This window comes from Schistocerca nitens, chromosome 1, assembly GCF_023898315.1.
Source record: "Schistocerca nitens isolate TAMUIC-IGC-003100 chromosome 1, iqSchNite1.1, whole genome shotgun sequence".
Classification (NCBI taxonomy): Eukaryota; Metazoa; Arthropoda; class Insecta; order Orthoptera; family Acrididae; genus Schistocerca; species Schistocerca nitens.
Window position 1 is genome coordinate 733,835,230 of NC_064614.1, and position 15,173 is coordinate 733,850,402.

The 15,173-nt window shown below is 43.5% G+C and overlaps 2 protein-coding genes across 3 annotated transcripts in view; one reads left to right on the forward strand and one right to left on the reverse strand.

Annotated features, from left to right (window-relative positions):
• Positions 1 to 11,137, forward strand: part of LOC126260105 (protein Peter pan) — an 85,165-nt gene extending 74,028 nt beyond the window's left edge. The window contains exon 8 of the mRNA XM_049957339.1: positions 10,912 to 11,137. Within this exon, the coding sequence (XP_049813296.1) occupies positions 10,912 to 11,033 (122 nt within the window). The 3' untranslated portion in view covers positions 11,034 to 11,137. The remainder of the gene's footprint in view (positions 1 to 10,911) is intronic.
• Positions 1 to 15,173, reverse strand: part of LOC126260111 (phospholysine phosphohistidine inorganic pyrophosphate phosphatase-like) — a 54,912-nt gene that overhangs the window by 13,020 nt on the left and 26,719 nt on the right. The gene's annotated exons all lie outside the window — the stretch shown is intronic.

Sequence of the window (15,173 nt, forward strand, 5' to 3'; positions counted from 1 at the left end):
GAATTTAATCCAGTTGAACTGTCTAACAAACAGAATAAGTAATAATAAACTGACTGTAACTGTTATCGTGAGAATAAATTTCAGCGGCAAGACTCATCGCATACCAATAGACGTCAGTAGATAATGGGATGACAAGAAATTTAAGAAGTGGACTGAATGTATTCTACATTTTTATTTATATCTGTACTCTGCAAACCACCATGAGATATGTGGCAGAGGGTACATCACATTGTAACAGTTATTAGGGTTTCTTCCTAAACATTCTCATGTGGATTGTGGAAAGACTGATTGATTACATGCATCTGTCCATGCAGTAATTATTCTAATCTTACCCTCACAATCGCTATGTGAGTGATGTGTAGGGAGTTGTTGTATATTCCTAGAGTAATCACTTAAAGCCGGTTCTTGAAACTTTAACTGACTTTCTCAGGATAGTTTGCATCTATCTTTAAGACTCCTACAGTTCAGTTCCTTCAGTATCTCTGTGACACTGTTCCATGGATCAAACAAACATGCTTCCCTTCTCTATATACATTAAGTATCCCCTGTTCGTCCAATCTGGTATGGGTCCCACACATTAAGCAATATTCTAGATCTGGTCACACAATTGATTTGTAAGCAATCTCCTTGTAGATTGATTGCAATTCCCAAGTATTCTACCACTAAACAGAAGTCTACCAGCTGCTTTACTCATGATGGAACCTTTGTGATCATTCCATTTCGTATCCCTGCAAAGTGTTCCTCCCAGGTATTTGTATGAGTTGGCCGATTCCAGCAGTGACTCACTGATATTGTAGTCATAGGATAGTTTTCATTTTTTGAAGAGCAAAATTTTACATTTCTGAACATTTAAAGCAAGTTGCCAATATCTGCATCACTTTGAAATCTTACCAAGATCTGACTGAATATTTATGCAGCTTCTTTCGGTAGTACTTCATTATAGATGCCTGCATCACCTGCAAAAACTCTGAGATTACTATTAATATTGTCTCCAAGTTCATTAATATACAACATGAACAGCAAGAGTTCCAACACTTTTGCGTGAGGCACACCCGAAGTTACTTTTACATGTGACGATTACTCTCCATCCAAGATAATGTGCTGCACCCTCCCTACCAAAAAGTCCTCAGTCTAGTCACAAATTTCACACAATACCCCTTATGATTGTACTTTTGACAGTAAGCCTACGTGTGGTACGTAGTCAAATAATTTGGAAAATCAAGAAATACAGCATCTCCGTGATTGCCTTGATCCAATGATTTCAGTATGTTTTGAGAAAGGTGTGTGTTGGATTTCACATGATCGATGTTTTTGGAATCTGTGCTGGTTGGCATTGAGGAGGTCATTCTCTTGAAGATACCTCATTATGTTTTAGCTCAGAATATTGTTGTGACAGTGCCACGATATTTAAAAGTGCCGCTACGTCAGTATGCGAACATGGCGATAGAGGAGCTCCGCAACTCGGCTGAGCGCGGGAGCGCCACCTAGCTATGAACGGCGCCGGCCGCATGTCACGGCACGGCAGTCGAATGACAGATACGGAGTTGGAAGCATGTAACCCGCTATTGTTTCCACGTTTGTATATCCACGCAATTTACTAGTGATTAAAGGTTATAACACTTTTTGGCGACGAGGTCTGATATTTTTTTTCCTCTGTTGTGGAATTGTGTGTTCGTGTCGGGGCAGACATGGAACAGCTTCTGCAAACGCTCATTGAACAACAAACACAGCTGACGGCTGCTATTCAGGTGTTGTCGACGTCGCTTACTCATCGTCTGTCTTCCTCTTCTCCGCCTCCATTCCCTCCTTACGACGAGGCCGCTGAAGACTGGGAGGATTATGAGAAGCGTTTGCGGCAACACTTCTTGGCTTTCGGCGTTGTCGACGCTCCTATGTGTAAGTCGTTATTTATATCTTGGATTTCCCCACGGATCTATCAGCTGCTATCTCAGTTAGCCCCTCTGCGGGAACCTGCCTCTCTGTCCTTCCAAGAAATGTGTGACTTATTGTCTAACTATTACCGGAAAAACATCCACGTCGTTGCCGCCCGCGTGGCGTTCTACCGGTGTCGTAAACAGCCCCATCAATCTTACCGGGCTTGGGCAGCGGAACTACACGGCCTGAGTAGGAAATTTCAGTTTGTCACGGTCACTCATCATGAGTCTTATGCTGATTCAATGGTTAGGGATGCTATTCTACGGCTGGCTCCTGATAAAGAAGTTCGGCAACGTATCTTACAACTGCCAAACGCGTCGTCGTCGGAAGTTTTAAGCATCGCTCAATCTTTTGAAGTGTCACACGCTGCTGGTGCACAAATAGACGCGTGGTGTGATGTAGGCGCTGTACAGACCACTTTCGACACGGACAATTTGCCTGTTTCACAGGGGAACGACGATGTGGCGGCGGTTCACTCGCGTCAACAACATCGCGTTGGGCCGCCACGCTCGCAGCGTAAACAGCAACCACAGAAGCAGGTTCGTTCCACACTTCCTTCTTGTCCACGTTGCTTCGTACAGCTTGACAGGGCCGCGTGTCCAAAATGTTGGGCCACGTGTAATTCATGTAGGAAAAAAGGCCACATTGCTTCTGTGTGTCAGTCCCCTAAAGTTCCTGTCGACGAGGACGAGGCATCGGACATGGATGTTAACTGTGTGCTTTCTCAAACAAATAAGTTGTTTGTTACTGTTCATGTTCTGGATAGAGACATTCGCATGCAAGTGGACACTGGCTCTGCAGTAACTCTCATTAATTCTCGCACGTATTTGGAGTTGGGCTCCCTTCCCTTGTCTCCAGTTACGCGAAATCTGCGAACTTACAATAAGCAGAAAATTCCTATCGTTGGCCAGTTTGATGCTTCCACTGCCTACAAGTCTGTTGTTAGGTCCCTCACATTTTATGTGGTGGATCATGCGGGCACTGAAAACCTGTTCGGTTATGATGCTTTCCAGTTGTTCGGGTACTCCATTGATGATGATGTGCACCTCATATCTGAGGATATTCTGTATCAACAGCTGGATGGATTGTGTTCTGAATTCTCGTCCGTGTTCTCTGCTGGTCTGGGTCGTGCCAAGGATTTTGAAGCCCACATTACTCTTAAACCTACAGCTCGCCCTAAGTTTTTCCGGGGACGCCCTATTCCGATGGCGTTGCGTGCACCTGTCAAGGCTGAGATTGACAGGTTAACAGCTTCGGGGATTCTCCTTCCTGTTACCTCCAGCGAATGGGCATCGCCAATCATGATGGTTTCTAAACCAAACGGGAGTCTGCGATTGTGTGGTGATTTTAAAGCCACTGTCAACGCTCAGAGCCTCATTGACACTTACCCTCTTCCCCGTCCTGAGGAGTTATTTACCAAGCTCGCTGGGGGCCAGTTCTTTTCCGAACTTGACTTATCGGAGGCGTACCATCAGTTGCCGTTGGATGCTTCTTCCAAGGAATTTCTCGTCATCAACACTCCTTGTGGGTTGTATCAGTACCAGCGGTTACCATTTGGCGTCCCTAGTGCGCCGGCCATTTTTCAGCGGTTTTTGGAACAGCTCACGGCTTCCATTCCCGGCTGCATCAACTACCTGGATGACATTGTTGTCACGGGGGCCTCCAATTTGCGTTCACTGTTTCGGGTTCTGCATTCGGCTGGGTTGAAGTGCAATCTGGACAAGTCACAGTTCTTCCAACCCTCCATTGTGTATCTTGGTTTCCACTTGTCCCGTGAGGGTATACGTCCTCTACGTCAGCACGTTGCGGCCATTACCGCTCTGCCCCGGCCATATACGGTCAAAGAACTTCAGGCGTTTCTAGGCAAGATTGCTTATTATCACAGATTCATTCCGTCCGCGGCGGCGGTGGCTCATCCTCTGCATCAGCTGTTACGCAAAAACGTTCCTTTCTGTTGGTCCGACGAGTGTGAGCAGGCTTTTGTCCACCTGAAGGCTCATTTGCGGTCGGCGCCTTGTCTTGCCAAATTCCGTCCGGGTCAGCACTTGGTTCTGGCGACTGACGTGTCACAGTATGGCCTAGGGGCTGTTCTCGCCCATCGGTATGAGGATGGGTCGGAACGACCCATCGCCTACGCTTCCAAGACCCTCAACGATGCCCAACGGCGTTACTCTCAAATCGAAAAGGAGGCGCTCAGTATCATTTATGCTCTAAAAAAGTTCAGCGTTTTTTTGTATGGTTCTAAGTTTCACCTCATCACCGACCACAAGCCGCTGGTCTCTCTGTTCAGCCCCTCGGCGTCACTTCCAGATAAGGCAGCTCACCGCCTGCAACGTTGGGCCTTATACTTGTCTCGTTTTCACTATGAGATTCACTATCGCCCCACGGCCCAGCACGCCAACGCTGACGCGTTGTCGCGTTTGCCGATGGGCCCCGACCCGGTTTTCGATCGAGGTGAAGTACTCTGTTTTCACATTGATGAGGAAGAACGTCGTGTGGTTGAGGGTTTTCCACTTACAGGTTCGCAGGTCGCGTCGGCTACTGCGTGGGACCCGGTCCTGCGTCAGGTGATCAGTTTTGTTCAACGGGGTTGGCCGGACAGGACCAAGGGCCGGGCATCGGATCCCCTTCGCAAATACCATGCCTTGCGCCTTCATCTGTCTGTTCGTGAGGGTGGTGTTCTTCTGGCCATGGATGGAGCATCTCCACGGGTCGTGGTGCCAGCCTCTCTTCGCAAAGATGTTCTCAAACTATTGCATGACGGCCATTTGGGGATTTCTTGGACTAAGTCCCTAGCCCGCAGGCACATTTATTGGCCCGGTCTTGATTCGGACATCGCCCACATGGTCGCTGCGTGTGGTCAGTGTGCTCAACAACTGGCTGCACCCCGTACAATGCCCTCTCCATGGCCTGATCCGGCGTAGCCATGGGAACGGGTGCACGCTGACTTTGCCGGCCCCTTCCTCGGCACTTATTGGCTAATGTTGATTGACGCCTTCTCGAAGTTTCCGTTTGTTATTCGATGTCCGTCGCCCACCACTGTGGCGGCGACGCTGGCTTTGTCCAAAATCTTTGCGCTAGAAGGTCTTCCATCCACGATCGTCACAGACAATGGCCCTCAGTTCTCTTCGCAGGCCTTCCGTGATTTTTGTACTGGACAAGGGATTCATCATGTTACAGCACCGCCTTTCCATCCGCAATCGAATGGGGAGGTCGAGCGCCTTGTCCGCACTTTCAAAAGCCAGATGAAAAATTTCCTTAGGGATTTTTCCACAGATGATGCTCTGTTGCAATTTCTGAGTTCTTATCGCTTCACACCTCTGGGTGATCGCAGCCCTGCTGAACTCTTGCATGGCCGTCAACCGCGCACTCTACTGCACCTGCTCCACCCTGTCAGGCCTTGTACTGTGTCCCCTAGTGCGGGAAAATACTCGGTGGGCGCCGACGTGTGGGCACGAGGGTATGGATCTCGCCCTAAATGGATTCCAGGGGTGGTCAAGGCTCTTCGCGGCTGCCGGCTTTGTGAAATACGTACGGCCGACGGCATGGTTGTTCGCCATTACGACCAGATACGCCCACGAGTGGTGGCCACGCCTCCACCAGCCCGAGAAGCCAGTCCTGTCGCTGCTGCCGATCTTCCGTGTGTGTTGCTGCAGCCGACGTCGCTACCGCTTCCGAGTACGCCGGAACCGGCCCCAGTCGCGACGCCGCCTTCTCCGGGACCCATCTCGCTGGAGCACATCCCCAGGTCCACGACACCTATGGATGCTGCTTCGGAGTTTTCACCAATCATCTCGTCCAGGAGGCACGTTCCACGCACAAGCTTCCGTCCTGGACATTTTCGACCATACTCTCGTGTTTCTCCGCGGGATTTTCTCGGCGCCTCCCAAGAGGCCATGGATGTCTCCGCACTGTCCGTGTCTCCAAGGAAGTGAGTGTTTTTTTTTTTTTTTTTTTCAAGGGGGGAAAAGTGTTGTGACAGTGCCACGATATTTAAAAGTGCCGCTACGTCAGTACGCGAACACGGCGATAGAGGCGCTCTGCAACTTGGCTGAGTGCGGGAGCGCCACCTAGCTATGAACGGTGCCGGCCGCACGTCATGGCACGGCACAGCAGTCGAATGACAGATACGGAGTTGGAAGCATGTAACCCGCTATTGTTTCCACGTTTGTATATCCACGCAATTTACTAGTGATTAAAGGTTATAACAAATATGTTCTATGATTCTACAACAAATCAATGTCAAGGATATTGGACAGTAGTTTTTTAGATCACTTCTACTATCCTTCTTGTAGACGGGTGTGACCTGTGCCTTTTTCCAAGAACTGGGCACGGTTACTTTTTATTTTTTTTAAAATCTGTGATAGATTATAGTTAGAAGATGGCTTAGCTCAGCCACAAACTCCGTGTAGAATCTGATAGGGATTCCATTGGGCCCTGGAGATGGGGATTCCATCAGACCCTAGAGCTTTGTTAAGTTTTAACGATTTCAGCTGCTTTTCAACACCTCTGACACTAATGCTTATTTCATTCATCTTTTCAGTGGTACAAGGATTCAGTTGGGGTAGTTCTCCTTGGTTTTCCTCTGTAAAGAAAAATTTGAAAACGGAGTTAAACATTTCAGCTTTTGCTTTGCTACTGTTAGTTTCAGTTCCTGTGTCATTGACTAGGGATTGGACACTAACTTTGGTACCACTAACTGCCTTTACATATGACCAGAATTTCTTTGGGTTCTGCAAAAGATCACTTTACAATATTCTGCTCATAGTTATTAAAGGCATCATGTATTGCTCTACTGGGTACATATCTATGAAGTGCATGGTCAACTATTCTTTTAAACTTGAGCCATAGTTCCTCTACATGCCACTGCCCTGTGTTGAAAGTTTCAAGTTCCTCGTTGAGATATGACACTACTGAAATCATTGGATCAAGGCAATCACATAGATGCTGTATTTCTTGATTTTCCAAATTATTTGACTACGTACCACACTTAGGCTTAGTGTCAAAAGTACAATCATAAGGGGTATCGTGTGAAATTTGTAACTAGACGGAGAACTTTTTGGTAGGGAGGGTGCAGCACATTATCTTGGATGGAGAGTAATCGTCACATATAGAAGAAACTTCGGGTGTGCCCCACGCAAGTGTTGGAACCCTTGCTGTTCATGTTGTATATTAATGATCTTGGAGACAATATTAATAGTAATCTCAAGAGTTTTTGCAGGTGATGCAGGCATCTATAATGAAGTACTACCTGAAAGAAGCTGTAAATATTCAATCAGATCTTGATAAGATGGACATCTTTGTGCCTGTTTTAGTTGTCCTTTGTACATCATTGTTACCACAACTGTGTCATGGTCACTGATACCAGTTTTGATGTGGACATCCGCAAAGAGGTAAGGTCTGTTTTTGCTATTAGATCCAATATATTTCCATCATGAGTGGGGTTCCTAACTATCTGTTCTAGGTAGTTTTCAGAGAAGGCATTTGGTAAAGTTTCACAGGATTTCTTATTTCACCTGCCACTAACAAAACTGTAATTTTCCCAATTAATTGTTGGATGATTGAAGAATACAGTATGATTTGGGAACTTACATACAAGTGAACTGAGGTTTTCTCTTAAAGTTTTCGGTTTCATTAGGAGATGAGCCTGTTGGGCAATAGAGGGATCCATTTATTATTTTATGCCCACCCCTGATACTGAATCTTGCCCAAACAAATCTCACATGCAGGTTCAATGTCTGTCTTGGTGGATTTGTATTTCTTGTCTACTGTGACAAACACACCACCTCTGTTTCCCATTTGCCTATCTTTTGATATACACTTAAATTTTCCCCAAAAATCTCACTCCTATCAATTTCAGGTGTCAACCAGCTTTCTTTACCTAGTATTATGTGAGCTTCACTGGTTTTCATGAGCGATTCAAACTCTGGCAGTTGTTGTGAATACTTTGGCAGTTTACCATTAGGATTTTAATACTCTCACTGGTGGGAGGCCTTTCTTTCGATCTTACACTGATACTTCTGGGTTTCATACAGTTACCATTGTCTGGATTGGATGGGGAGTAGCCTAATTGAAAAAACTCTCGTGTGCACCCCACACACAGTCAGCTCCCTGAGTAGTAGACTCCGATGTGTAGTACACAGCGACCCATTTAGGGAAGGCCTACAGTTCTCAACCCTATGGCACAATTTCAGAGAGCTGCAGCCTAGCTTGTCACAGAACTTTTGAAGTATCTGGTTCAGTCCTTCCACTTGACTCAGAACCAGAGGGCCACGATCAGTTCTGGGGACAATGCTACAAATTGTGAACTTAGTTGAAACTCCTTGCACAAGGGTGGTTTTTTCAACCTTCTCTGCCAGTCACTGGAATGACCTTGGAGCCCAGATGACAGGTATCATTTGTTCTAGTCTGCACCACAATCCGCAGTTAGTTCCAACCTGCTCCCTCAATGGCTGCTGGAATAGCCTCTTCAACATGTTGAATGAGGCCCCCAGGCATACACACTGAGTGCACCTGGTGTCGTTACCTGTCCTTTGCCGCCATTTCACTAAGGGGTACCATCATTCACCATACCTTTCAACCACCGACAATTAATAGACTCCTACCCTTTTTGTGTTTGCCTCCTCGTGACACCGTACAAAGCAGGTTTCCCTAAAACATGTGAAATATTAGTTGCAATTAAATGTTAGTTGCAGTTGTTACATATGACTTGCACTCTAGATGTTGCAGTCAGTTTCTCACAGTTGTTCTAACACAGCACTACGGATGGGTTGTAGGCGGATCAGAGATGTTAGCTTGGCTGAGAAATAGGATTAGTACAGGAAGGGGGGTAGTGAATGAGCAGCAAATTATGCCATGTTGCCAACGATGGGAATCTATACTGGGTAATTTGGCATTTTAGAAACATCTACCACATTTAAAATGCAGTTTGCCTAAATCCATTTGTAGATGGAACTGAATTGACTTTAAAATTGGACAGATATGCAACAGTAAAACTCATTTCTGCAGAAGGTGTAAAAGTCTATATAGGGGCCATTGGCATATTTATGTATTTTGTGCTGCAGTTTGTTGTTGCTCATCATGACGTATGATGGGATTGAAAGGGTTTGTGTGTGTCAACTGCTGGTCCTACACCGCAGATCAGAAAGAGGTGGGCAGACAATAAGTTTCAAAGCAAGAGACATTATAACATTCTCATGTCGATATAGAAGTGAAATCTGATATGTATTCAGATTAAAACAGCTTTAATCTTGTACTCCACAGTAACCATAACCTCAGGAATCACAACATATTCAGAAGAAATAGCCAAATATGTGTGACAGCTAAGAGAGAAATTTTACAGCTGTTCTATCAGGATGATGGTGGTGGTGGTGGTGGTGATTAAAAATAGTGACACCACAGACGACAGGGTTAGCAAGCAAAAAATGTGGGGGACAGAAAGGTCTACAAATTAATGTAATCTATTTCTTTCTGTTTAGTTTATGTCTCCTTGTAGTATCAAAATGTTGACAATAAATGGTATAAATTTGGAATAGGTATAATGTTAACTTTTTAAGCAGGTACTTAAAATTCCAATCTATCAGTTAAAAACAAAAGATAAAATCATCTTTTTGTACTGACTGAGAAGTGATGTGAAGAACGTGTGTTTCATTACCAGATGTACAGTTTTTTTGCATGGTAATCGTCACACAAACATTTAAAACAGAACCTAAATTCCTGTTGTACTATAGACAAAATAAAGCCAAAGGTGTAAATGAAAGAAGGTTTTATAAGTAAAACAAAATTCAAGCAAATAAGAAATAGATATAATGATTGCAATAACCTGGAAGAAAAATCAGCATGATAAAACAAAGGAAATTAAATAAAAATTAATACATAAAATTAATTAAAAACAAATGAACCAAGATTTCAACTGGAAAAAGAATGATAGGAAGAAAAATGAAATCAAATGAAGAAATTGATATTATGATTAAAATGGTGTGACAAAGAAATGGAAATATAAAATTACATTTAAAAATAAAAATAAATTACTGCACCTGATGAGATTCGAACCCACAACCTCGTGCATATGAAGTCATTATTCTATCCATCACACCATGCAAGCTCACTGTATAATACAGCTTTTTAATGCTATTAAGTGTCAAAAAGCAGGCTGTGATACCTGGGATCTTAATCTACAACACCGAGTGTTTGGTTTCAAAAAGTCTACCTCTGGGGACCGCTTCTGCCTCTTCAACATGCAGTTTTTAAAATCATCCCATATCATAACATTTCTAAAATGTTTTATGATCTACATATAAAAGTACGCAATTCTGAAACTCCTGAGCAAATGAACACTCAAACGTCGAACATTCCGTGCCCCGCTGTGGTATTCATGCATGACCACAACCCATCGTCACAGTTTCAATTTTGCGAGTATCTCCTGCTTTCCAAACTTTGCAGAAGCACTACTGTACGCTTTGTGGGACTTGCGAGAAGTATATTGCAGAGCAATGGCTTAGCCACAGCCTAGGGACTCACAGAATTGAAGTCGTGAGGTTATATAATGAGTTGCTCTTTGGTTGTTTAGGCGATAGAACATTGCCCACAAAGACAAATTTTTGGGTTCAGTTACTGGTCCAGAATACAATTTTAATCTGCCAGGAAGTTCCGAAACAGCACGCTCCTCACGGCAGAATGGGAGATTCTTCTGCATAATTACTTCATACTGTCACATATATTACATTCGTGTAATAACAGGAGCAAACCTAAGAAATAATGCTGAATCAGAAAAGGAAGACTTTAATTGAAAGAGTAAATAAAGCGAATTGAAGCGTAGTGCACGTTGTTGAAGAATAATCACAAATCTTCAGTCTAATGTGATCATTTTATGTATTTGTTACAATGTGCTTTTCATTTTTCACTTTATTTTTATAAAATAATGGGGATTCTTGACTGTATGTGAAATTAATTTAGGTTGTTAACTTCTTTTTTCAGGTTTGTTCACTGGCAATGACAAAGGAGTTAAAAGAAAAAGAGGAACTGATTTTCACAGGAACAAGAAAGCTCGTCTTGAGGAGACACCAAAATTTAAACACAGAAAGAAAAAAAGACTTTAAGTCCAGATGATAATAAGTGTAGAAATTGTGTAAATAAGAGAGACAATTCTTCAACTAAAGTGCACAAAAATTAATAGCAAATAACATTTTTTATTTAAGAGTTATATTACAGCTTTTGAACCACCTTATGTGCAGATTAGATCTGTGCCTATCTGTTACTTTTCTCTTTCTTTTTTGCTCCTCCTCCTTGTCCTTTTGAAGTAACCTTTTGCATCTACATGGACTTTTATTCAAATGAATTGAATCCCTTTCAAGCCACATTGATTTAGAATTTCATAGTTTTCCTGAGTCACTTTAGGTGAATGGCAGGATGACTATTTCATCAAGGCAATATCAGGTTTGTACTCCCATTCTTTTCTGAGCTAATGTTTCTCTCTGATGTTGGTAACACTAACAGGATTTTAAACTGGTACCTTACTTATTAATGTATTCCTGTAGTAAATTGTAATTGCATAGTTACTTAATAATTTATTGGGAAGTACAACTGAAGAAAATGAACAATTAATTTTTTGTAATTTAGGTATTTGTAGAGGTTGTACTGATATTGATGAATACAAACTGGTTATTTCATCAAGTCTTAGTCTCTCAGATCCATAAAATGAACACTTGAGTCACATGACAGCTGTTTGGGAAAGGGATGTGAACTGATATACTAGAAGAGGGATATGAACTGCTAATATTTATTTGTTCCAGTCCTTTAGCATGACAAGTTAATTGTTCAGCACATCTTTTGTCTTCCCATTACCCTTTAATTCTTTGTGTTTCTGTGATCTTAATTTTGATCCAAAACTCAGTCCACCTATGGCTTCTGCCTGCTTCATACGGCTTCTTTTCCCTTTATTCCATTTCCTTTCCATTGCACCATGGCTCCTTTCAGCCGATTGTTCCTTGTTAAGCATGTTGTGTTCTATATCTTCTTGATCAACATTTTGTCATCTGTACTCATGATGTGAGGCAACGGCCTTGCCGCAGTGGATACACCAGTTACCATGAGATCACCGAAGTTAAGTGCTGTCGGGCGTGGTTGGCACTTGGATGGGTGACCATCCAGTCTGTCATGCGCTGTTGCCATTTTTCGGGGTGCACTCAGCTTCGTGATGCCAATTGAGGAGCTACCCGACCGAATAGTAGTGGCTTCGGTCAAGAATACCATCATAACAACCGCGAGAGCGGTGTGCTGACCCCACGCCCCTCCTATCCGCATCCTCTTCTGAGGATGACATGGCGGTCGGATGGTCCCAGTAGGCCACTCGTGGCCTGAAGATGGAGTGTACTCATGATGTGTCCTGCAAAAAAAATCTTCTGTTCTGTATCATATCTGAAATAGGTTCTAAAGTCTCTTGTAACTCCTGTCATGAGTACGTCTCCAAACTTCATATATGTTTATTCTTTGTACAGTATCATTGCTGACACTAGTTTTCAAAATTCTTGAGGTGATATTCTAGAATTCTATAATAGTATCTCACCTGAACAAGAATAATATTCTCAGTAAACCACAGTTTGGATTTCAGAAGAATTGCTCAATTGAGAATGCCATTTACATGTTCACTCACCATATTTTATAAACATTAAATAACAAGATAGCAGTAGTTGCTATTTTCTGTGACTGTCTACCAGGTGTACATGTATGAAATGTGGATTTTTTGTCTGAAAAACATGTTAAATTCACAAGAATGATAAATAGTGCTTTGTTCAAAGTATGCTCCATTGTTTGTTATACATTTTCCCCACTTTCGTGCAATTTGTGAATACCATGGCAGTAAAAATTTTCCCCTTTTGCTGTGAACCATTCATTGAGCCATTTTTTTCACATCTTCATACAAACCAAACCACTGCTCAGCAAGTATGTGACCCATCAATGCAGACAAATGGTAATTGAAAGGAGCCAAGACTGATGAGTAAGCCGCATGGGATAGAATTTCCCAGCTGAGTGCTTCCAATGTGTCATGAACCAGTTTTGCCATATGTGAAGGAGCATTGTCATGAAGAAAAATGACTTTTTGTTGCCTCTTTTGGTATTGTGGCTTTTATTCAAACAGTGAACAGTTCAAATCGGTCATTAGTTGTTGGTAATGTTTAATATTAACCGTTTCCCCAGGTTCTAAAAGTTCATAGTAGACCATGTCCCCCTGGTCCCACCAAACACAGAGCATCCTCTTTCTGCCAAAGCGATTCGGTCTTGCAGTTGATGTGGATGGTGTGCCTGGGTCTAGCCATGATTTTTTTGCATGTGGAATTCCCAAAATAAATCCACTTTTCATCCCCCCAAACTATATGATGCAAAAATGACTTCCTTTTGTACTGAGTGAGCAAAATCTTATGTGTTTTTGCATGTTTCCATTTTCCTGTCATTCAACTCAAGTGGTACCCATCTACCGATCTTGTGAATCTTTCCCATCTCTTGTAACAAATTGGAAACAGTTTGTTGACTGATGCCCAAGATTAAATCAGAGGGTGTAGGTCATGGTGCATTGCGAAAACCAAATGAAATTGGCATGAAGATGCAATGAGAATACCTCAAAGATGACCACATCAGTACCTCTGTCCATATCAGACCTACAAACCACCAGCAATACCTCCATTTGACAGGCCACCCATTCCATGCCAAGAAGTCCCTTCCTTACAGCCTAGCCACTTGGGGCCATTGCATCTGTAGTGATGAGCAGTACCTCTCGAAATATACGGAGTGTCTCACTGAGGCCTTCACAGTTCATGATTACTCTCCCAACATTGTACAAAAACAGATTTTCTGTGCCTTATCTTTCCAGTCACACACCACCTCCCAAAATTCCCACCATCTTGCCACAAAGGAGCATTCCCCTCGTGACTCAGTACCACCCAGGACTGGAACAACCGAATTACGTTCTCAGCCAGGGTTTCGACGGCCTCTCATCATGCCTTGAAATGAGAAATGCCCTACCCACTATCCCCTCCAACAGTGGTATTTCGCCGCCCACTGAACCTGGACAATATCCTCGTCCATCCCTACACAACCCACACTCCCAACATCTTGCCTCATGGCTCATATCCCTGTATCAGACCTAGATGCAAGACCTATCCCATACATCCTCCCACCACCACGTACTCCAATCCAGTCACAAACATCACCCATCACATCAAATGCAGGGCTAACTGTGACACCAGTCATGTGATCTACAAGCTAAGCTGCAGCCACTGTGCTGCGTTCTACATGGGCATGACAACCAACAAGCTGTCTGCCCGCATTAATGACCACCAACAAACTGTGATCAAGAAACAGCTGGACCACCCCTTTGCTCAGCACGCCGCCGAACAGATGTTCTTCATTTAAATGAGTACTTCACAGCCTGTGCCATCTGGATCCTTCCCACTAACACCAGCCTTACTGAATTGTGCAGATGGGAACAGTCCCTGCAATATATCGTATGTTCTTGTAACCCTCCTGGCCGCAACCTTCGTTGGTCATTGTCCTTACGAATCTAGGCCCTTCCCTGTTTGTATTCCAGCACTACATAGCCCTCCGTAGCACCCACCAATGCAGCCACAGTCTTTTTAATTCCCTCCTTTTCTGCAATCACCTTCATGCCCTTCATCAGATCTCCCAACTGCACCTAGGTGCCCTACCCTCTCTCCATTTCATTCCTGTACACTCCCATAGGCAGCACTTTTTCCCCTACCTCTACCTTGCTATCCCTCGCCCTCCTTGGCCCAGCCTCCTTCTGACCTCCACCACCTGGTTGCCTCTCCCATCATGTGCTGCTACTCACAATCTGGCTTCAGCTACCAGAGACTGTAGTCATGTCTATGTGAGTTGTTTTTGTGTGTGTGTGTGTGTGTGTGTTATGTAAAAAAAGGCCTCGTTGCTGAAAGCCCACTTTCCAACAGTCTTTTTTATTGTGCCTATCTGCGACTCAGCATCTCCGCTATTCGGTGAGTAGTGACTATCCTTTTCATAATATCGTTACATTCCATCCTGGAATTTCCATTGTTTGGTATCCCAGATTACTTATTTAATAATATTTATGCGGAAATTGTCTCCCACTCCTCATGTAATGCGATGAACAGTTCAATAAGTAAATGCAGTTTCCCAGAAGAATAAAAGACCTCAAAAGGTAATTTCAAAAAGATAGGCTGTGATGTTGTTTAGCTATCATTTTATTT